At 35.9% G+C, this 22,978-nt stretch overlaps 1 protein-coding gene across 12 annotated transcripts in view; it reads right to left on the bottom strand.

Annotated features, from left to right (window-relative positions):
• Positions 1 to 14,423: 14,423 nt before the first annotated feature.
• AGFG1 (ArfGAP with FG repeats 1) overlaps positions 14,424 to 22,978 on the bottom strand; it is a 71,549-nt gene continuing 62,994 nt past the window's right edge. For 6 of the 12 annotated variants that reach the window (XM_074314343.1, XM_074314337.1, XM_074314371.1 and 3 more), the window contains 4 exons: positions 20,505 to 20,552; positions 18,423 to 18,581; positions 17,014 to 17,105; positions 14,424 to 16,431 (listed from right to left, as the gene is read on the bottom strand). In XM_074314343.1, the coding sequence (XP_074170444.1) occupies positions 16,372 to 16,431; positions 17,014 to 17,105; positions 18,423 to 18,581; positions 20,505 to 20,552 (359 nt within the window). In that variant the 3' untranslated portion in view covers positions 14,424 to 16,371. The remainder of the gene's footprint in view (positions 16,432 to 17,013; positions 17,106 to 18,422; positions 18,582 to 20,504; positions 20,553 to 22,978) is intronic. The other 6 variants (XM_074314351.1, XM_074314368.1, XM_074314391.1 and 3 more) reach the window with 3 other exon arrangements.

Below are 22,978 nucleotides of genomic sequence, written 5' to 3'. Positions count from 1 at the left end.
GCCATTGAAGGGACCATAAAACAAGTGTCTGGGAAACATTTCTCACCCACTAAGAGCCAGTTCTCATCAAATACTTCTCGATGGGAGCCACGGGATATAGGGCTGAGCATTTTTACCCAGAAATAACCTGCTCTGTAATCGTTCTTAAGACTGTGGGACTACAGTGTGGGAGGCTATAATTGCTACAGGCAGCTCTACGAAGTCTTTGAACTTGAGGTCAGAAAAGAACCTGGGTGTTGAAAGGTTGATAAACCAGGATGGGTCGGGTGGATGTGAGAGGTGGAAGGTGTCCATTGGAGAGTTCAAACGGGTAATTGAAGAGATAACATAGAGCAAAACCTTAAGGGCAAGGGACTAGTATTGCTATTTGTCTTTTTTCTTAATTCAGGAGTTGATGCCTTGGAATAAGCATTGAATGGGAATGAGGGGACAGTGTGACCGAGTTTTGTCCATGTCACCGTGCAGCTATCTGCCTGTGGTTGAGTCGTTAAACCTCATAAGCAGCCATTTCTTCCCTTGTAAACTTTGGGCTCGGACTCTGTCAAGGGTCTCTTCCAGCTCTTAAATTCTTCAGTGAGTTCAGTGATAACACAGAATGGTCCGTTTTAACTAAAAAGTATTCCCTAGATGTATGCTTGTTAAGGAAATTACTGATTTGTCTACAGAGGGCAGGAGTTATTTCTATTTGAGCTGGATTGAAGATTTCATTATTAACTTGATGTATACAGCTAATGTGTGAAGTGATTTCAGTCCAATTTATTTTCATGGTGAGAGGTTAAGCAGACAATGCTAGAATTGTACTTCAAATTAATATAAGCCTATAGCCCCACATTTTATTCTTCAAAATTAGGCCAGATCTAAAAGAAATTTAGACTCTGAACAAGTGAAAACTTGAAAATAAAACCCATGATGATGAGGACACAATCATAGTTACTGCCTACTGAGAGCACATACATCAATCCGATTTAATTCTGAGGACAACCCTGAAATATCAATATCGTGATCCACATTTTACAAATGGAAAAACTAACGTTTAGGGAAACTATTCTGCCAAAGGTGCAAGGCTTTCTGAGGTGTGGAGCTGGAGACTGAATCCAGATTGGAGACATCCTGCCGCCCATACTCTTAATTTCTGCACTGCAAACACCAACAGTCACAGAACGGAGGTGGGGGTGGGGCAGGGCACTGCTGGATACACAAGGGCAGATGGTGGGGTGGGATGACTAGATGCCCTCGTTGTATGTACAGCAGTAGCTACTAGCAGAGCTCTTTCTTTCTGGATAAGAACCAATTTATCAGGAAATGTTTGAAGGACAAGTAAATGCTTGATCTCAGCAGTGTCAGCTTTCTATCACTTTACAAGTAGCAGAGAAATGTATCAGCCTCAAGTGGGGGCAGGGTGGTTTTCCATTTGTAACTTGGCTACTCCTCCTCTTGCTTTTCTCACTGCCATGTGTATCTTCCCTTCCTCCCCCCGTGGTCATACGTATGTCAAGCCATATGTGACGTGAGGAAAGTAGCTGATTCTGTCATTGCTGACACATCCCATCTGGTTGCTTCACCCATGTTACATGCATCCTAGATGAAATCTTAAAATAATTGTCAATAAAGTGCTGGAACGTAATCGGTTCCGACTAAGCTGCCCGTCCCAAGTTCATGTGAAGAAGTAGATACTTGGTAAGTGGTCAATGGCAAAAGCCATTCCAGGAAGGGAAGCCATGGAACCACCAGCAGGGGGGTCAGGCCACATCATCACTGGGAAGTGAGTCATAAGGACCCAGTGTATCACCTCTGGGAAATGAGTCACAGAATTAAATTTAGGATGACAAATATGTTTAGTTCACTTGTTTAATTGCTCAAAAAGAAAAAATGAGTGCCTCCTACTCGCTAGCACTGATTTGTGCTTGGGAGTCAGATGAAGCATCTGTAGTGCAGTGGGGGATGTTAGGCATTTAAATAACTTACCTATGCAGTTCTTTCATTTTTCCATTTTTTGAAATATAACTCACATACCATAAATTCACCTTTTTAAAGTGTACAATTCAATGGTTATTATATTTACAAAATTCACTAATTTTAGTACATTTTTATCACCCCCCCTCCCAAAACAAACAAACAAACAAACAAACAAAAAACTGCTGTTCCCATTAGTGGTCATTTCCTATTCTTCCATCGCCACAAGCCCTGGAAACCACTCACCTACTTTCTGTCTCTGTGGATTTGCCTGTTCAGAACATTCCATATAAATGGAATCGTAAACATGCGGCCTTTTATATCTGGCTTATTTCACTTAACATAATGTTTTGAAGGTTCATCTGTGCTACAGCATGAATCAGTACCTCATTCCTTTTTACGGCTGAATATTATTCCATTGTATGGATAGACCGCATTTTGTTTATCCATTTACCAGTTGATGGGTATTTGGGTTGTTTCCACTTTTTCGCTGTTATGAATAACGCTGCTATGAACATCTGTATACAAGTTTTTGCGTAGACATGTTTTCATTTCTCTGGGGTAGATACCTAGCAGTGGAATCGCTGGGTCATATGGTAACTCTATGTTGAACTTTTCAGAAACTGCTAAACTGTCTTACAAAGCAACTGCATCATTTTAAATTGTCACCAGCAACATATGAAGGTTCCAGTTTCTCCATATCCTCGTTAACACTTGTTACTTGTTGACTATAGCCATCTCAGTAGGTGTAAAATTGTCCTTTACTTCTCTTCTGTACTTGAAAATTTCAAAGCCAAACTCATCCTAGGCAGCAAGAGATCACAGCACTGCCATTGTCTGGGCTTTTGATAGAAGCTTCATATCCTTGACTTCCAACTTTCCATGGAAACTATGATACCATGTTTCTCCGAAAATAAGACCTAGCCAATCATCTCTAATGCGTCTTTTGGAGCAAAAATTAATATAAGACCCGGTATTATATTATATTATATTATATTATATTATATTATATTATATTATATTATATTATATTATATTATATTATATTATATTATATTATATTATATTATGCCTTACAGTAAAATAAGACTGGGTATTATATTATATTATATTATATTATATTATATTAATATATTATCTTAATTTTTGCTCCAAAAGACGCATTAGAGCTGATTGTCCAGCTAGATCTTATTTTGGGGAAAACATGGTAGTATCTAATCAACACAGAACTTTCTCTCTAGTATTATTCCTAATAACCTTCATCCAAAGTTCAATAAGTTTATCAACCTTGAATATTTATACATAAAAACTAAACCACAGAAACATATGAGAATATACAGGTGAATATTCATGTAATACTGGTTTGGTTAAGAATTTGAGCATCAATTCAAAGTTAGAAATTATAGTAAAGATTGATAAGATTTGACTTTATAAAAACAGACATTCGATAAATGAAAACAAAGTAGGAGAAATATTTGCAAAATATAAAATCACGTAAGTGGTTATACTTAATATCAATACACAAAAAGATCTAACAAAACAATTTTTAAAAGATGAGCATACTTGAAAAGTGGTAAATCTTATGAAAGAGTAATTCACAAAGAATGAAAAGATGATGACCCTTACTAGTAATCCAGACAACAAATGAAACATTAAGTGTTAGATAATTGCTTTGAGCTACCAAATTGACAAATGTATTAACTTGACAAATTGATTCTTAAAAATAACCAGTGCTGTCAATATTCCAGAGGAATAAATACTTAAAAACTTGTGGGAACCCTAAGTTGGGAAAAGTTTTTGGAGAATTTTAATATAAGTTGAAGTTTTGCATACCCTGTGGACCAAAAATATCCATTCTAGGGGTTAATTGATGGAACTACAGTTGGGCAAAGATGCTGAAAAAGGTTCATGATTAGAGAGAATGCAACAACCTAAAGATTTGGCTAGAGCCTGGTGGGCAGACCACAGCCAGCGGGTCTGGTTTTGTGAGAAGTTTCCCTGGGACAGTGAGCTCACTCATTTACCTACAGCTCATGGCTGCTTTGCTCCAGTAAGGTGGCGTCCAGCAATTGGGACAGAGAGCACATGGCCTGCACGATCTAAAATATATACCATCTAGCCATTTAAGGTTTGCACACCCCTAATCTATAAGACTAGTGAAGAAATTTATGATGTGACCAAAAAGACAGATATCACAGCCATGAAAAATGACTTTATACACCATTTAATGATGGAGAGAGGTACTCACCAGTTGTTAAAATTTAAGAGCAGGCATTATAACACTTGCATAAATTGTATGCAAAAACATATATAGTTGGAGAAAGTTCTACACCCAGATGTTGATTGATACTGGTGATCTCAGAGCAATGGGGTCATTTTAAGGGTGTGGCTCTCTTTAAAAGTTTTCGCCAATGAACAGACTTTACTTTTCTACAAAACTACCGATCTGTTAAGTGACTGCTTTTAATGTTTCTGAGGTAAATGGTTAGGGTATAAGAAAAACAGTTTTAAACACCATTTCTTTATAGGAGCAACTACCCCTTCTTCAGCCAGTCTCCAGTGGCTGGAACCGTGGAGTGTGGCACATGGACATATCATAGTCCTCGAAGCCACCGCTCTTCTGAGCCCAGTGCTCTCCTGTGGACTGGCATGGTTCAACCAGTGCCACCAAAACATGCTGCGGTGTCCTGAGATGGTCCTGTTGTCCCCTACAGCGCCTCCTTCTCTTTTCCAGTGATGGCTTCACAGCGATGGTGAAACCTGTGCTCTCCAAGTTCACGTCCCACAGCACTCTGCAGGGGCAAGTATTGCCTCCTTCACAAACACTTTAGTTTTTAGCATTGTCACCTGATGCCTTCATGGGTTAAGAGGTCAACACTGGCACATTTCTTCACTAACTCCTTTTTTAACAAATGCGATACCCTCTGCAATGACTCATCTATTTCCTAGAATCATTATTTAAAACTGAACATGCTTAAACGGGAACTTAATGCAGATGTGGTTTTACACAATTTCTCTTGATGAGTTTTTTATCTTTCGAAGATTCTCTAGAGCAATTTTAGCATAACAAATTAACTTCTATAAAGATTTTTAAATGCTAGATACCAAAATTATTTATCTAACCTAGAGAGGACCTAAATCAGTGCTGCTTGATCTTGAATATGCATAACAATCACCTGGGATTTGTTACAAGGTAGATTCTGATTATTGTGACCTGGGGACAGGAATTTGCATGGCTAACAAGTTCCCAGGCGACATCCAGGCTGTAGGTCCTCAGAGTACACTGAGTAGCAAACGACCATAATCACCATCTTTACTACAACAGGTGCAATACATATGCCGTAGAGAATTTCAAACTAATATTATTTTGTACAAGCTAAAGAATTATTGATTCTTATACTGCTTTCCATGTTCTTCATACCCTATGAACCTGGAAGTATTTGCAACAAGTACTCTTACACACACACACACTCACATTTTTAATCGAATGTTCTAAGGAAAAGCATGTCCCACAATACACAGGATCCTCCTTGAAGGTGGTTACTCCTTATAAGTCGACAACAGGCAGGACTGAGATTTCTTCTTCTCTTCAGAGGCCCCTTCCCTGCCCTTGATCTGCACTGAGATACACATCAGCCTTCCCCAGCTAGATGATCAGTTCAAGTTTGGGAGCTTCCGGGTGGCATCTGAATCCGGTGCCTACACACAGAGGGCAAGGCGAGACTGAAGTAAGAGGTAGAGACTCCAGAAGGGGAGGTGGCGGGTGTAATTAGCAAGGGGCAGACACAAGATGAGTCATTTTCCACACTCACCTTCCAAATCTTCAAAGTTCACACAGAGGCACTAACGGGGGTCACATACCCAGTCCAGAGTCCAGAGTCTCGTCAAACCATTACTAGTCTCTCAAGGCTGTGTCCTTGGGCAGTTTCTAGAGGTGAAAGCAAGCTGAGCCCAGTTGCCAGCACAGGGGAGGCAATGGGGAGCCTCCCATTGTCCTGGCCAAACCCGTATGAGCTTCCCCAGCTTCCCCTTCAGGGCATCATGGTGAGTGTGGCTGAGCACTTGATTCGGAGCCCAAGTCAGAGCTGCTTCAAAGCTCAGTTCTGCCACGTACTTTACTTGAGCAAGTCAACCACCACCTCTAAGCCTGCTTTGGCTGGTGAAATAGAAATTGTTCCTACAGATAAGGTTGTGAGGATTACAGGAACTGTTTAAACATCATTTAGCAAAGTGGCACCAAAGTAACACCCACTAAATGGATGCTACCAGGACAACATACACCATTTAGTCTAGTTTCGTTTACATGGGCAGTTCTTGCAACATCACTTTAAACGTCAAAATTGTTTGGCATTTTTAAAGGTATTATTTCTAAATAAGAGAAACTCAAAACATTGGCAATCTTTAAATGGCCTACTAGGATTTATTTGCAAGTTTCTCTAAAATTCCCCCAGTTTAGGATTTAAACATCTGGATGGTCCGGCAATTCCTCTCTTCTTTGAGAGAGCTACCCACATATATAATAGAGAGGATCCCAAAAATGTGTATACACATTTTAAGACAGAAAAAAAAAAACTGTATTAAAATTGTAATACTCTATACCGATAACAAAAGATGAATACAAGTCACATTTGACTTCTGCAATTACAAGAGGTGCTCCAAGTGGTTACCATCAGCGTAATTTGAATAGGTTTTTCCTTTCTTAAAATGTGTATACATTTTTTTTGGCACCCTCTGTACTTAGTAACTAAAAAGAACATTAAGGCTTGAAAGGAACTGTACTATTCTAAAATCGTAACATATTCTATAAATTTACAATATTCAAATTTATGGAAATTTGGTCCAAATGATTATTTATAAACATTTTAAATGTTTAAAATTCTTCTCAGTTCCTTCATTAAAACCTTTCTTTCTTAAAAACCTTAAAAGTTACTGTTGAAGAGCATGTGGTGGAGATAACATTAGAAGTAGGGTCGGTAAAACCAGCAATCAAGACTCAAGAAACCCACCAAATTCAAAGCATAAAATAAACACCCACACTCAAACACATCATAGCAAAACACACACACATATTTCTGTGTGTAGAAAACACAGGGCAAAGACAAAAGATGAGCTTCTGACCTTGAGTCATGGGCAGTTCAACTACAGCTCTGAGTAAATAATCCTCTCTGATTAAAAAACAAACACACACAAACAATCACTTATGGTACTATAGAAGAAAACTTAGCAGTTACCTAGGTTTGAAATCCCATTACAGATGACATTATTCAGCATAAAAATTAAGTGATACCATTAGCAAACAATATAGAATGTAATGAATAAAAATATAAATCTAGGTGATCCAATTGATATTTTTAAAGTAACTTTTAAATTCATAAGTGACAAAATGCAACTAGTATGAAAAACACCAGGGAAATCAACCTCAGCAGTAATTAAAGGAAATAAGATGAGGCATTATTTCACATCCTTTAAATTAGCACTCATCAGAAAGAATTCCCTCTGCCAACTGAAGATTGAAGTAAAAATGGCCCACATGCCTTTTTGGCATTTTAAAATTAAAACAATCCCTTTGAGTAGCAATTTAGTTGAGGACAAATGTTAATTCTTATAAGCCAACAGTGTGATTTTATAAGAATTTATTCCACGTTATAATACAAATGAAAGGTTATACAAAGCAAGGCATTCAATTAACATTAAATTGTGAAAAAAATGATAGATGACCACGAAGACTACGGAGCAATACAGAAAACGTTCGAGATGTACATTTTTCACTCTGCAATTCCATTTCTAAGACATGATGCCAAAGCACAGGTGTGCAAAGGTATAGGCAACATTTCTGATGCTGAAAAATTGGGAAGAACTCAAGAGTTCATCATAGGGATGAAAACCCCAGATAGCGAAACGTCACTGGAAGAGAATGTAGGTATGTATTTTAAAAAGAAACCCGTGATATAGTGAGGAAAAAGTTACAAAATAGTAAGCATAACAGGACTCCACTCCGTGAGAGATTTTTGTATTTACTGATACATGGAACAGAATCGAGACGTACGGTACTTACAATATACTTGCACAGGACTAGTTTTTTAACAAAACAATTTGCTGTATTTTCAGATTTTTTACAACAGGAATATTTTCACAATCAGAAAAAAAGATTTCCAGTTTGGAAGAAAACTGGTGTGTGGGAAAAGCACAGTATTAACTGGCTATGATCACAATGCAAACTTTCCTATGGGCATGAAGCAAATATCGAAGGAAATAAAACAAAATTGGATTTTGGATAGCAAGGCTGTTGAGATTTTTTAACTTCTAATAATGAGACAGGTTATTTTGAAACCCACACTCTTATTAAAACTGCTGGAACTAAGAGTTTCAAAGTAGTAATACAATGTAAATGAGACAATGAATATTAGTCAGACAGAATTCTACTTCTGTCCCTTAGCTGTATAATCCCAGCCAAGTAAATACCTAAACGTCCATTGTCCTGTAACAAATACTGCCTGGAAGTAGTTATTGTAGCCTTGAAATGACATTAGATGAAATGCACACAAAGTTGGTAATTAATAGTGACCACAATATTAAACTATATGTTGACAGCTGGTATTTTTATCTGCAAAAACCAGTTTCATATATTTAACCTAACAGCAATTATTCTGAAACGTTTAATTCCAATTCCCCAAACTAATCGCTCTCCAATTTAAACATGGATTCCAAATGGCTGATGGGACACATGTTTTACCATCCAGAAGAGATTTCATTTTAAAATTGGGTAACTCGAAGCATCGAAATTACCTGCCCAAATGCCAGTTAATGGCGAACCTGAAGACTGGAACTCGGGAATCTTGACTCGGGTTGTTACTTTTCAAAGCCCCAATCCCGATGTTCAGTAAAAGTTGTTAGTATACCATTTAAGGGGAAAAAATGATTAAAAAGAACTTGAATCTTTTCTGATTAAATAAGGGAGACTGAAATAAATGGCTTACCTGGGGACAAGGGGATGATGATGGTGGAAACAGTGATTCTAAGGAAAGTAAATTTTTTTTCTGGGTCTGGTGATGGTTAATGCAAGTAATTTAAACAACAAAACTGTATACAACTGGGATGGACACACAACAAATAATCATGACCATTACCAGGAAATAGCATTAAAGATATGAAGAGCTATTTATCGTTCCACTATTTATCTTTTAAATTTCTATAGGTCATAGAGTAGGTAAAGTCCAACTACAATTACATACTGTCTTAAACCAAGCTAGACCAGTATGTATTTCAAGAAAAAATGTCATCCTTTGGGGGAGGAGGGGAATCAATATTGGAAGGTCAGTAACAAACATGTGCTTTAAAAAAATATTTTGTAATTTAAAAAGTGACAAAAGCAGTTATTGTATACTTAATGCAACAGAAAAGGTTAAGCTGGAAGTAGATGCACAAGCTGCTTTACAGAGATACACAGTGTGAACGACAAGTTTATTCTTCCAATAGTCCAGACGTCTGTGACAAAGAAGCTATTTTCAAATGGTATACAAATTCAGCAGTCTTTAGTTTGAAAAAGTTCTCCCAACAATATTTTACAAGGAACACGAATTTATTAACCAAACTTATTAAAGAGCTTCAGAAATGAACACTGAAATCAGCCTATAAGTGTTCACCCAATACCTAAGACCATGTCCTGCGCTAAGACGGGTCTTCATAAATCTTGGCATATTACTGACTTCCAAGACGCACACTAACTACACGGCCTGGCTCTTTCCTTCCGACTTCTTAGTAGGTTCTCTGGCTATTTCTGGTCCTCACGTCCTAAGGTACTTTTTCTATCAATTATGGTGGCTGGTATTATTCCTCACAAACGAACTGCCAGAAAGCAAATCCTGTCTTTGACTAAGTACATGGTAAGTTTTCTGGACTCTTGTCTTGTAAAGAATGAGAATCAGCTTTTGGCGATTACCCAGATCTTTTCTAAGGCAAAGGGAGCCAATGTTTAATAATCAATAAAACATGTGCCTGTGCCAAAATAGATTTTGCCACAGCGAACTTATTTGTTCTTCTTAAAAATAAGGTATATTCTAAGCTAATGTAGACAAGGCACAATACCAACAAGTAGTAACAGAAAATAGTCTCAAACTGTACTTGTAGAAACTCCCAAGTCATGGGTACGGACAATGAAAAATTAAGGTGTAAAACAGATGTGAACTTGCACAATCTTTTAACAAATTGACCGAATGCCTTCTTAGTTCAATCAAAAAGAACAAGATTTTTTTTCACATTTTTAAGGTCGTCAATTTTTTTTCCTTCCTCAAATGGAAGAAAGTCCTAACTGGAAGCACAAGATCACACTTAAACAGCTGGTGAGCCTCAAAACAGAATGTCTACTTTACTGAGTTTCCAGTCAGGCAGAATTAAGAGTAATCTTCATATATGCATAAGGATAGTCTCATTGTCACAATGTTTTTAGTAGAAAAATCTATAAACAAATGTTCTTTGAAAGGAACAGCCACATAATGAAATCTTGGAGCCATTAAAATAATGAATTGGGGCTGGATGTGATAATACAGAAAGATAACCAAGTTTAAAAAGAATCAATTTTCAAATTTGTAGATCTAAAATAAGGGAGGACAGTGAGAAGCATGTATGTGTATACAGAGATCTATACGATTAATAGCATTTCTGAAATGAAAGGCTATACAGGAACACAAGAAACTATACTCCCCTGGGATATGGGAATGAAGTCACAGGAAGGAGACACTCTTTCTCAGTTTATTGTATATTGCCCAGTTTTTAAAAATCATAAGCATGTATTATAACATTATAAAGACCCTTAAAGTCTTTAAAAAACCTGAGTCAGCCCACAGCCGTCTATGAAACACTGACGATGTAACCTCAGCTTACAATCCTTTGCTGCCTTTTAGTTAATGGTCATTTAATCAACATTAGAAGGCTCCTGGGTGTTTGCTCCTCGAGTCCCTCTGCTCAAGATGGAGGGAAAATGTTGAGAATTTAAATGTTACTCTATTGCTTAAACTGTAACTTGGGTAACATCTACTGATTCCAGAGAACCAATTAAAAAAACCAATGGGCATTGTAATCACCAATTGAAACATTTTATCCAGAATCGCCTTCCCGTTACACAAAAGCCTGAATCACAACATCCTATTGTCATTAAACTCTTCAGCCCTGTGAGATGGGCAAGGTTTCAAAAATATATTTAAATATGTTGAATTCTTAACTATTGGCATAAAATGAGCAGAATACACAGACATTAGGTTTGAAAGAAAATCCATTTTTGGCACTAGTCTTCACTGGAAAGTATCATAAATTCAAATCCTACAGGGCTGACTCCAAAATCAGAATAAGAGGAAACATAAGAGCCCTTTTCTGTCTACTCAGGACTTTCCAATTCAATGGCCTTAAATTCCCTTGGATGTTTGAGGCTAAGAAAGCTGGGAGTGCTAGGTAGGCGAGGGGCCGGCAATCTTCAGAGCACACACTCCCTTAACACTATTGAAAATCCAAGTTTTTAAAACAGTCATGATCAAACAAAACTGCAGGCAGAATTCAGAGCCCATACCATGATGTACAACCCGATGTTAGCACCATAACTGGACCTTTTAAAACCAGGCTTGACAGTACTTGGGTCATTCCAGATGAAATACCTCAGTACCCAGTGCACATCTAGAAACGAATTAGTGCCCACATCTTTCTGAACTAACATAAAACAAAAGGCTCTTCAGATATTGGATACAATCACCAAATAACCTATAAACGAATGAGCTGTGGAATCATGTCAGTGCTGTGCCGGAGAGCTGCTGAGTGTAAACCACGGTGAGTGTTTACACTACACATATCCGTAAACGTTACAAAACAGGGCACTTTTCCCTGAAAAAAAGTTACCATTCACCAGCAAAACAATGAATTACATCCTGGTCATATATTCATTTGTCCAAATACACCACATAAAAATTTTAATTAATGACATTCTAATGCTTTAAAATATAGAGAAAAACTTAACTAATGAGGATGAATTCAATATAATATGCTAATATACATTTTAATAACAGCATCTTTGAGAAAGTAAATTTCGAAACTGTCTAGGGCACAAACTATCAATAAAGCCAGAATGTTTCACAAAATAGGAGTCATTGTGATACTTCAGATGTCTCTTCAGTTTAAAACAAGCTCCACTAATTACCCCATTAATTTACTTGTAAATTTTAAATAAAATCCTAAGAATAAACTACACTGATTTCATCAAATTATAAATGGAACCCAAATTAAATGATTAAGTTTTATTAGGTATATAGCATATACAAACTCTCTTAGAATTTCAAGATTTTTTAAAAAAATGTATACACATAAATGTGACAGCATTTTAATTCAACAATAAAATACCTGCTCCCCAGAGCAAAAGCTGTCACTGGCTTAACCTAACCTCTCTATGCCTTGCTTCTTTCACCCTGAGCATATGACTGTATGAGATAATACATGAAAAGCATTTAGCAAGTTTGATACATGGAAAGGGCTTAATAAACTGCACCCCATAAAACCATGAAGTTGTTTTGAAGTTGTTGCTTTTTAAAAAGACGTATCTTCATAATGGCTCCTGAGAGAGTGAAAAGTCTGAGATTGCCAATCAAGGCGGAAGATGAAGCTGTCCGTCGTTCTGAGCAGGAGTTCGTCACAAAAGCACAAACACAGGGACAAAGAGGATGGTTTACAGAGTGTAGTGACCATTTATCTCAAGACCTTTAAAAAGTCACTATGTCTTCAAAAGACTTTCAAAACATTTTAAGGGAGAAGCAATGGCAAGTGTTCTGTTTAAAAACGAACAAAGCGTAAAAAGCCTTTGGAGGAAAATACCATCCTTTAATTGTACTAGCCGACTTCCAGGAGGGTAGTGATTTTTGTTAGAGGAATACACTTTTCATTAAAAGTGAACACACACACACACATACTTCAGCAAGGTGTGCTATTAAAATTTTAAAATAGCTATTTGACAGTCACCCAAAACAATTACACAATTTCTGTAATAGTAAATGATTAAAAATAAACACCAATAACCATGAATCAGAACTTGTTATATCCTTTTTAAAGGAGATACTTACCAGAAAACATGTTAACGTTGGCGACTTCGATTGGAATTTCAATTTTTCCCACCAAGCAAACAAAAACACTTAGAAGTTCAGGGAGTAGTATGTTTACTTTATAACTAGACACTGTTGTTCCAGAAACATACAAACTTAAAGCGGAGTGCAGTGGTTCTGTGTGGTCTGAGGACCCCTGAGGGTCCCCCAAACCCAAGGCCAACATTATGTTCATAATGCTACTAAAATGCTGTATCTGGTGACTCCTGATTTCCTAAGTGCACAGGGGTGTTTTCCAGGCTCCACCTGCCACATGATGTCAAAAGACTTGCGATAAGGATCCAACTGCTTCTCTTGAGCCAGATATTAAAGATGTGTAAAATGTAAAATAATGTCCTTCTCATTGTTTTTGGTAACACTTTAATCAAAAATAGTATTTGTTAACATGTAATGGGTTTATTATTGTTATATTTAAATATTGTTATATTTAAATGACTCAGTATTAATTTCTAATACAGCAAATTCTGATCAACACAAGTTACATAAACAAAAGCTCTTTGGGCATCTTCAATGATTTTTAAGAGCCAAGGTCCCGAGACCAAAATGTTCTGGCACTGCTGGTGCAGTGGAAGCAGCCAGTATTCTCTCCATGTTGTCAATTTATAGGAACTGCAACAAAGAGAGTGTGTTGGGGGCAGGTGCAACTCACAGATTCTTCATATTCAAAGAAGGAATTATTTTAAGGAAGTGATTGCGTAATCTCTATTTTCACAAAAATAAAAATAAAATATGCCTTTAAACTTCTTCAACAAAGTTCACCACCCTAAAAGAAAAGAAATATTTTCTTTCCTGCGTAAAGATGGAACAGGAGAGATGATGTGCTTCAACCAGTAAGCCAGGAAACATGAAGGTCTTCATCCTTGTCCCCTTCGAGAATTTTCTCTTCTTTAGTACTCAACACAATTCTGATGGTCTATATAAAACCAGAAGCAAATCTGAATATGAAAGTCTAACAAAAGTTGATTTAAACCCACTTTAAAGCTGGATCGCTTCTTAAATTAAGTATTGTGATTTTATAAGCACTTGTTTCAACTAAATCAGTAAGTTCCCATTTCGTTACAAACTTCAAAATTTACCCAGAAAAAAATAGTCTTTAAAATTATTTTGATAACAGCTGTTTAATTTACTTATTTCTTAAATGGAAAGCCCGGTAGGTTACTGGGGTAATGGCCTACAATGATATATTAGAACTCTGTACATATGAATTGATTGGGACCCAATACAATCTAAAACATAGAAATTCAAGGACATTTCTTAAGTTTTCCTTCCATGAAAAAGGGGTTGGAGGAAGACCCCAAAAATGTAGAGACATTTCAAGTATACACCAACACACACCAAGACCTTTGCAGCATTCATTTAATTCTAAAAGAAGAGGCATACTGCTCAGAAAAGGGGCAGAGATTTCCCAGTCTTCTTGCTTATCAAAATGGTTCAGATACACCGCACATTCAGCTAGATATGCAATGGACAGCAATGTTTTAACAAGTCTAAAATGCTACACAGATTTTAATACAGTATGATAACTCATGTAGTCACCATTGAAAAAGGTATTCAACATGAATAAAATGTTTGAGGAAACTAATGTTCACCTCTTTTAATACCAAAGCTTTTAAAAAAATTTCTAATCATTGTAAGATAAAACTTTACAAACATGTATTACATATTTGTGTATGTAATTTCACCTTTCCTTGATGACACAGAGTCATAGTAATAGACAATTATCAGATGATGATGGAACACAGTGGTGTCCTCTAGGCTGGGCTGGCTGTCCCTAAACTAAATGGCCTTCGACAGTATATGCTCTTCACAGTTTTTTCTATCTCCTTCCTTTCAAGACACCACTTCTGAACTGCTAATATACTATGGGGCTGGAAAATCAAATAATGAGAAAAGGTGTTGTAACTGATGTAGGATACTCAAAGGCATTAAAAAGAAAAAAAGTATTCCAAGTTTCTCTGTTACATCTGTTTTGATGAGATTGCCAGATTATCTCTGGATGAATGAGGCATTACTATACACAAACATTTAAACAAGTTCATTTGAATATTAACAAAAAGATATAACTAAACATTAGTATCGTTGTCTTTTAAACAAAGTATTCTATAACTTTAAGGTAACACTGGGTTCCAGTTTCTTTGCCCCCAGAAATGAACATAAAGAAATGTCCTATTAATATTATCAGTTTGCCCGAAGGGGGGGAAAAAAAACTGAGGTGCAATCATGTCACAGTTAATGCATGTCTGCTTCCAATACATTCAAAGACAATATTTTTTAAATCAATATTTAAAATAGGCCTTTTGCAGTCTGAGAATTCAAGATACTTTTAAAAATTTGTAAATACACATACATGCAAATTCTTCATATATACAAATTTCACAAAATTAAGAAGTTGCAAAGAAATTAGAAGGATTACGGTGAATCTGACAAGCTACATTTAAATGCTTTACCACTGACATATTCCTGAATATAGCAGTCATAGTAGTTTTCATACATTTTCTACATGGCCTTTTTATAAAATTTTCTCTTTTAGACATAAAAGTTAGTCACTAGAAGTCTTCTGAAATTCTAATTTAAGAATTCGAGATGTTCTCAATTCACTACTCATATTTAAGGCCACTTTGGTAAAGGCATTGCAGCAAGAACACAAAAACAGTCGTATATTTTCTAATATTTATTTTTTCACCTGCAAACTGTAGCAAAACATGATCAGCTTTATTATGCAGACAGGTAACCTTCTACATTTTTGAAGAATTTCGGCATGTATAAATAGAAGAGCTCTTTAGAAAGGAAAAATTCAAGAACGAATTAAAACCTTCCAATTTTGACTTTGTAACTTTCCAGTAGCAATAGGTAAAATGATTTTAGGTCATTCATTCCAAGATATATGACAGCACCTTAAAAGAGGCTGATCTATTTCCTCAGTAACATTTTTCACATAACAATGTGTTAAAAGTTACAAATACTGATATGCACAAATAGCTAATTTCTAAGAAAAATATGTACAGTACTGCAGCATAATGAATGTGGGATCTGCAATAACTTAATATTAGCCAATTTTTAATATACATGATACTGCTACCTTTTTCTGCCAATTCACAGGATAAAAGTTGTTACTGGAGCCTTCTGTTTTGCACATATTACCTGGTGTTTAATACACAATGCAGGCTTTTTAAAGACTTCTCTTGTGTTTAAAGCTAAGATCAGTGAAACAAGACAACAGTGCAAGAGGCGGAGAGATGTAATGTGACCACGTAAAAGTTCGTTCCAGTAAAATCTCTATATAAGGCTATAAGAAAGGATTGGTTGATGAGCTTCCTGTTGGAAATTGTCCCGTCGGTGCACCAGTCTAAAGTAAAACATAAGACAAAATGTTATAAACAGACAAATAATAGTAGTGTGTGTGGAAAAGATGAAAATATTAAACAGTACTTAGATGAGGATTAATTGTTGGTAATCAAATTTATTCATTATAATGATTAGCAGCATATTATAATAAAACTATTAGGTGTCAGGCACTGTGTTGTGCCTTTATACCCATTATCTCAGATAATCCTCAAAACAGATTCTAAAAAGGACTTGGTACTTAAAAAAACGCATTTATGATTCCAACTAAATCTGACTCCAAGACCGCTTTTCACAATGTTCTAAGTCTACAGCCAGCCTCAAGGAGAGTGTTACTTTGACAAGAAAGCAAACAAGTTTCATGTTATAAAACAGCTTATTTATTTTTCAATGCTGATTTGCAGCTGATTAACGTGGTTTCTTTTTTTTTTTAGTCAAAAAAGAATCATGTATAATTGGTTGCCTCAATGTGCACAATTTTACATCGTAGCAGAATACCAAACAGCATCTAGGAGTCACATCCTGTTTTTCCTAATTGGAAAATAACACACAACTTATAAAGTGCTTAAAATCGCATCCTACTCACCATAAAAGGATTACTAGATACTCCAGCAGCTGCAACTTGACCAAAAGGGGTTACCACTGGCTTTGTTTGTCCAAATGCTGCAAAACCTGCACCTTGTTAAAACAGAACCACCAATTATAACCCACACCTTTGAGAGACAACCTGATGGTTATAAAGCCTCATAATGCATTTCAGAGAAAGTCCTACCACAGCAACAATAAAATATCAATGTTCAATTGTTAGGCATCATGCTCCTTCAAATACCAGAGACAAACTTCCTGCAGCCTTGTCTTACAAGAGCTTCTACACAGCTCTCCAGAAATGGTTAGTTCCAATTTGTCTCAGTTACGTAAGCTGCTGACATCCAAAGGATTTAATTAGTAGATGAGCTTGTGACTATCTAAGAAGAGTTTTCCTTACAACCACACAATAGTTTCTATGTGGACATCCCAGTATTCCTTAAGAAACGTTTCATCATTATGGGTCTGCCATGGATCCTATTTCCAAATTTTTATCTAACCACTGGTTTTAAAAAAGAAAATATATAATTGTAATTCAAGAATAACCTTCAAATCTATGGGCTTCAAACTTTAACCATGAGCAAGCTGGGTTAAAAAAATAATAATAAAAACTGGTGTCTAGTAAATCTTCCTGAAAATAAGTACAAATTCTAACCATAATATAGTTACCTATTTAGAAAACTAGTCTACGTCACAACAACAACAAAAAAGAAAAATAAACACCCACCAAAAAAAACACCTTACATAAAATGGCACACAAATACCATGTTTCCCCGAAAATAAGACCTAGCTGGACAATCAGCTCTAATGCGTCTTTTGGAGCAAAAATTAATATAAGACCAGGTCTTATTTTATTGTAAGAACCGGGTCTTATATAAGACCGGGTATAATATAATATAGTATGGTATGCTACAGTATTAATGTAATATAATACAATATAACATAATGTAACGTAACACGGGATCTTATATTTATTTTTGTTCCAAAAGACACATCAGAGCTGACTGTCCAGCTAGGTCTTATTTTCGGGGAAATATGGTAGTTTTCTGATGCAACACGAACAAGAACACTCTAGGTTTATAAAGTTTCCTTTTAAAAATCAGGAACTGTATTAGAACATAGAAAAAATAATAAGAAAGACACTGGAGATTCTGAGAAAGAAGGAGTACTCTTTAGTCTCTGATTTCTCCTAAATCTGTAATCTGGTCACAAAACTTGACTACTTCAATCAATTTTCTGAGGCCTGAATCACCAAGGCGGTTTTACTACACAAATGTTTATGTAGTAAACATTCAGTAGACAATGTTACAGCAGCATTTTTTAGATAAGTCCTTTTGTCCAAACACTGTACATTCGCACATATAAACGATACCTAAGGGGACTTGCGGCCAGCCAAATGTTAGCTCTTACCATTGGGCTGTTGTGAAAAAGCTGTCTGTTGAGGGAAAGCTGCTTGGGCTGGGAAGGCAGGCTGCTGGAAGCTGCCACTGAAGCTGGTGGGAAGACTGTAGGGAGCGGGGGAGCTGAACCCCGTGGGCATGCTCATGGACGCAGTGCCAAAGGTGGCCGCTGATGGGAGAGAAGAAGGCCTGATCACTCACATACAAAGGTACATTTTGTTTCCATATTCAACATTAGAGACACCACTTACCTTGAAAAATATTAAGAGGTACATTAAAGGTATTTTAAATTCCAAAACTCAAAAAACAAACCAAAAACAAAAATAAGAATCCAAAACACAACAAAGTTAATATTAATAGTAAGTTTTAGCACTAATACAGTGTAACAACCTATGAAATTTGTTTTCCTAAAACCCAATGACCAGAATAAAACTAACAAACCTATCAACTGAAATCACAAGACTTTTCAAAGTAATTATATAAAGTTCAAGTGTGAACAGCAGACTACTTTTTAAAGCCCATCATCATGCAACTCACATGTATACTAGTATACCTTTTTGGTTTTAGTTTTGCTATATAGAGTAAAATAGTCAAAAATTTAATTTTATCTACTGAATTGTCTGCTATAACGTAATCTGTGCATTCCTGGGGAAAAAAAATTTTAAAACCTCCGCAAAATAGCTCACTGAAAATAACAAGACTTACAGGAGAAATAAATAGGGTTAGAGGCAGGCCACACAAAAACTATGCAGCTTTGTAATGAGAGCGGGGGAGGAGGGTTTAATAAAAACACAACACAATTAAAAGGATATGCTACACTCCTAATAAATCAATTCCAAAGGAAATACATGGATTCTCACATTCCTTTTTGGGGGGAAAGGTAAATAAGACTGGTTTGGATAAAAGGTTTAAGGAAGGTTAGCACTGCTGAGTTACAGAAATGAGGGCAAAATGCACAAAGACTGAAAAGGAAGTGCAGTAAGCAACCTCAGAAGAGATAAGGGACGTAAAGGACATTGGGTAAAGGAGCACGGGGTTCAACACTGTAGCCCCTTCCCCCCCATGGCACGCCACATCCAGCCACCATCCCTCCTTGGAATAGAGCCTTCACAGGTTGGGGAAAGCTGTTGTGAATTCGCTATATGCTATGCTGCTACCATTCCCCCGTTTATGAATTACCTATGACCTAATCTGCATTACAGAAACACATGTAGTAGCAGAACAGTATTATTACGTATTGCTAGAGAAGATTAAAAACATTCCAACTATGTGTTCTAGGAAAGGTCCCAATGAAATAAGAGCCAACGATGTTGCTTTTAATACAGCATACTAGTAATTACATAGTGAAATATTTTTAGTGTGATGCTATCGAAAACATAATTCAATGAATTTCTTGATTTAAAAAAATTACCAACTTAACTGATTTAAAAGCACAGAAAAAAATACTAAGTTACACATAATTATCTTTTATTTTTTTTAAAAAACCGTAGACGTGTTAACAGATGTTATCCCAAGTAATCCTTATAATCCTAATGTATATTACAATGAACCTCAATGAACCTAATTAGAATGTCAAAATTTTTCAAATTACTTTTTTATTACTGAGGAGAAAAAAGGGAAACAAGCCACTGAGAAGCAAGTGAATTAAAGAATAATAAGCACACTGCAAGGGTAACAGGAGGGTTTCATAACAGACAACGATGCACTGGCATGACTAAAAAGCAAAACTTGGATACAGTTAAGCAAAACCAAACTCCATGGAATAATGTGGTAAAATGGTTTCATACATCAAAAAGGTGTCACTGTTATGAATTCAAACTCAAGAAAAATAATCGGAAAAGCTATTGACATTCTATTGTGATCATGGAGGTAAGCAACAATGCTTTTCAGCATTAAAACATAAATCACTGCAAAAGATTTTCATTTAGCTTTAAATATAACATAATCCCGATGCCACACATTCATGCCCACTCCAGTTTAAAACACGGAAAAAAGCTTAATTCCACATGCAGGGTTCCAGAACACTAGCAGAAGCTTCCACAAGCAGGTAGACAAACTGCCACATAAATCTAGACACAATGTGGCCACCTACCAAAATGAGCGTGAGGAAACACTTGAGAATGCATTGCTCCAGAGAGGCCTTATGGAAAGCCATAAAGAGACCAATGTCAATTAACTTATGGTAACTATTGTCAAAATAAAAGTAAACTTGTTTCACTAAGAAGTTCTAAAATTAGAATGGACTGTTACAAAGTGGGTAGCATAAGAATACATTATAAAACATATCCACAGTCTTTATATTTCGACTGTATTCATGATCTAATTTACAGTTTGGAATAATGGGGAGATTAGAATAATAAATACCAAATGAAGAAACATTTATGAAATGTCTTTAATAATAAACATTAACATTTTCTTCCATGTGAAGATACAACCATATCCATAAAAAGACTGCAAGCCTCATGACTTACACCCAAAAATGCTCTTCATAGGGTCACCTAAAATAATCTATCATCTATCTGCAGCATCTAAAAAGTCAGATCTTGGAGAGAGCACCTAAATAATACTTGATTGTTTTATTTACAACTCTGCACATTAACGAGTAATATATGATGATAACTCAAGTGAACTAATTAAGTACTATGAGGGGGAAATTAATCGATGTCATTCATGAGAAAGGTAGAGGCACCTCCAGTTTCAAATATAATGGCTGAAAAGAAGAAAAATGCATCTGGTGCCACTTACCCACCTGGCACGACTGAGGTCGGAGGGGTCACATATAAATAAATGTCATTAATAGAACACAAATATAGATAACAACCGTTTTGTGTTGTTTGTTTTAACTATCTCAAGGGGAACCGTTTCTAACATACATATATGTCCACGCATTTTAAATCAGCATATTTAACCAATTAAATTTGCGGAAGCAGAGAGACTGAGGGATTGGAATGGTTCTGAGTCATGGTTCTGTCATTTTCTAACTACAGGAAATGACTTAACTTCTATAAACTTCAGTCTTATCATTTGCAAATGGGAGGTGGAGGGACAGAAATAACAGTACCTACTTACAGAGTTGCTGTGAATATTAAACGTAACAATTAATTTAAAAAGTGCTGTAAAGTAAATATTCAATGAATATATTTTTCCTGCTACAGTAACTTAAAAAAATGATGGTTTTCTGTATTATGTTATGAATTCAAAAAAAGGTTGAGGGAGAAGGGTTCTGTGATAAACAAATTTGGCCACTTTATGTTTCTCTTTTTTCTTAAGAGCATATTAAAGGCTGAGAAGTCCTGCATTAATAATATGGGTTAAATTTTGTTTATCCTACTAGCATTTCCCAAATGTATTTGGGCATAGAAGCCTTTTCCAGAGTACTAGTAACATCTCAGGAGACATGTTCTACAAAATATACTTGGCAAAAACTTGTAGTCATCAGTAACTGTTAACCAATAATAATTGCTACACCTTGGTCTGCAAAAATAATGCCTTCCTAAGTTCTTGTCTCAGGCAGCTAAAAAAAAAAATGTTTAGACTCTTTTTAACAGCTTTTTGAGATATAAATCATGTATCACACAATTTGTCCACTTAACGTGTAGACTTCAATGTATTTTAATATATTCACAGGATTGTACAATCATCATCACAATCTAATTTTAGAATATTTTCATTCCCCCTAAAAGAAATGCCATAGCTTTTAGTTGTCACTCTGCATTTTGCCCCACCTACTTTGTCTCTATAGATTTGCCCATTCTGGATATATCATGTAAATGGTTTCATGTTATTATGAAATTTTGTGACTAGCTTTTTATTTAGCCTGTTTTCAAGGCTCATCAATGTTGCATGTAGTATGTATCAGTAGTTCATTTCATTTATTATCAAACAAATTCCAACTCTACTATATGGATATACCACATTTAGTCTATCCATTCAGTAGTTGACGGACATTTTGGAGTTGTTTCTACTTTTTGGACATTATGAATAATGCTGCTATGAACATTTGTGTACAAGTTTTCGTGTGGATATATGTTTTCATTTCTCTTGGGTATATTCCTATGAGGAGAACTGCTAGGTCATATGGTAACTGTTTAACTTTTTGAAAAACTATAAAACTATTTTCAAAAGGAGTTATATGCCATTTTACAGTCCTACCTACAATGTATCAGGTTTGTAATCTACTCAATGCTTATTATTGTCTCTTTTTTATTACAACCACCTTAGTGGGTATAAAGTGTTATCTCCCTGCTGTTTTGATCGGCATTTCCCTAATGATTAAACATATTCAGCATCTTTTCATGTGGCCATCGGCCATCTATATATTTTTGAAGTAATGTCTATTCAAATCCTTTGCTCATTTTTTAACTGAGTTGTCTTTTTATTATTAAGTTGTAAGAGTATTTTTTATATTCTGGATAAACAAGTCCCTTATCAAATACATGATTTGCAAATATTTTCTCTAGACTGCTCTAAGTTTAATTTTTTTGTGGTGTTACTTACTGTCTCTACTGATGGTTAAAAGTGCTGACTGCAGATTATTACTACGTTTGGGATGTCCAAATATTTTCC

Source organism: Rhinolophus sinicus, linkage group LG01, assembly GCF_036562045.2.
Source record: "Rhinolophus sinicus isolate RSC01 linkage group LG01, ASM3656204v1, whole genome shotgun sequence".
Classification (NCBI taxonomy): domain Eukaryota; kingdom Metazoa; phylum Chordata; class Mammalia; order Chiroptera; family Rhinolophidae; genus Rhinolophus; species Rhinolophus sinicus.
The sequence above is the reverse complement of the archived record's forward strand: the minus strand, read 5'-3'. Positions and strand labels throughout refer to the sequence as shown.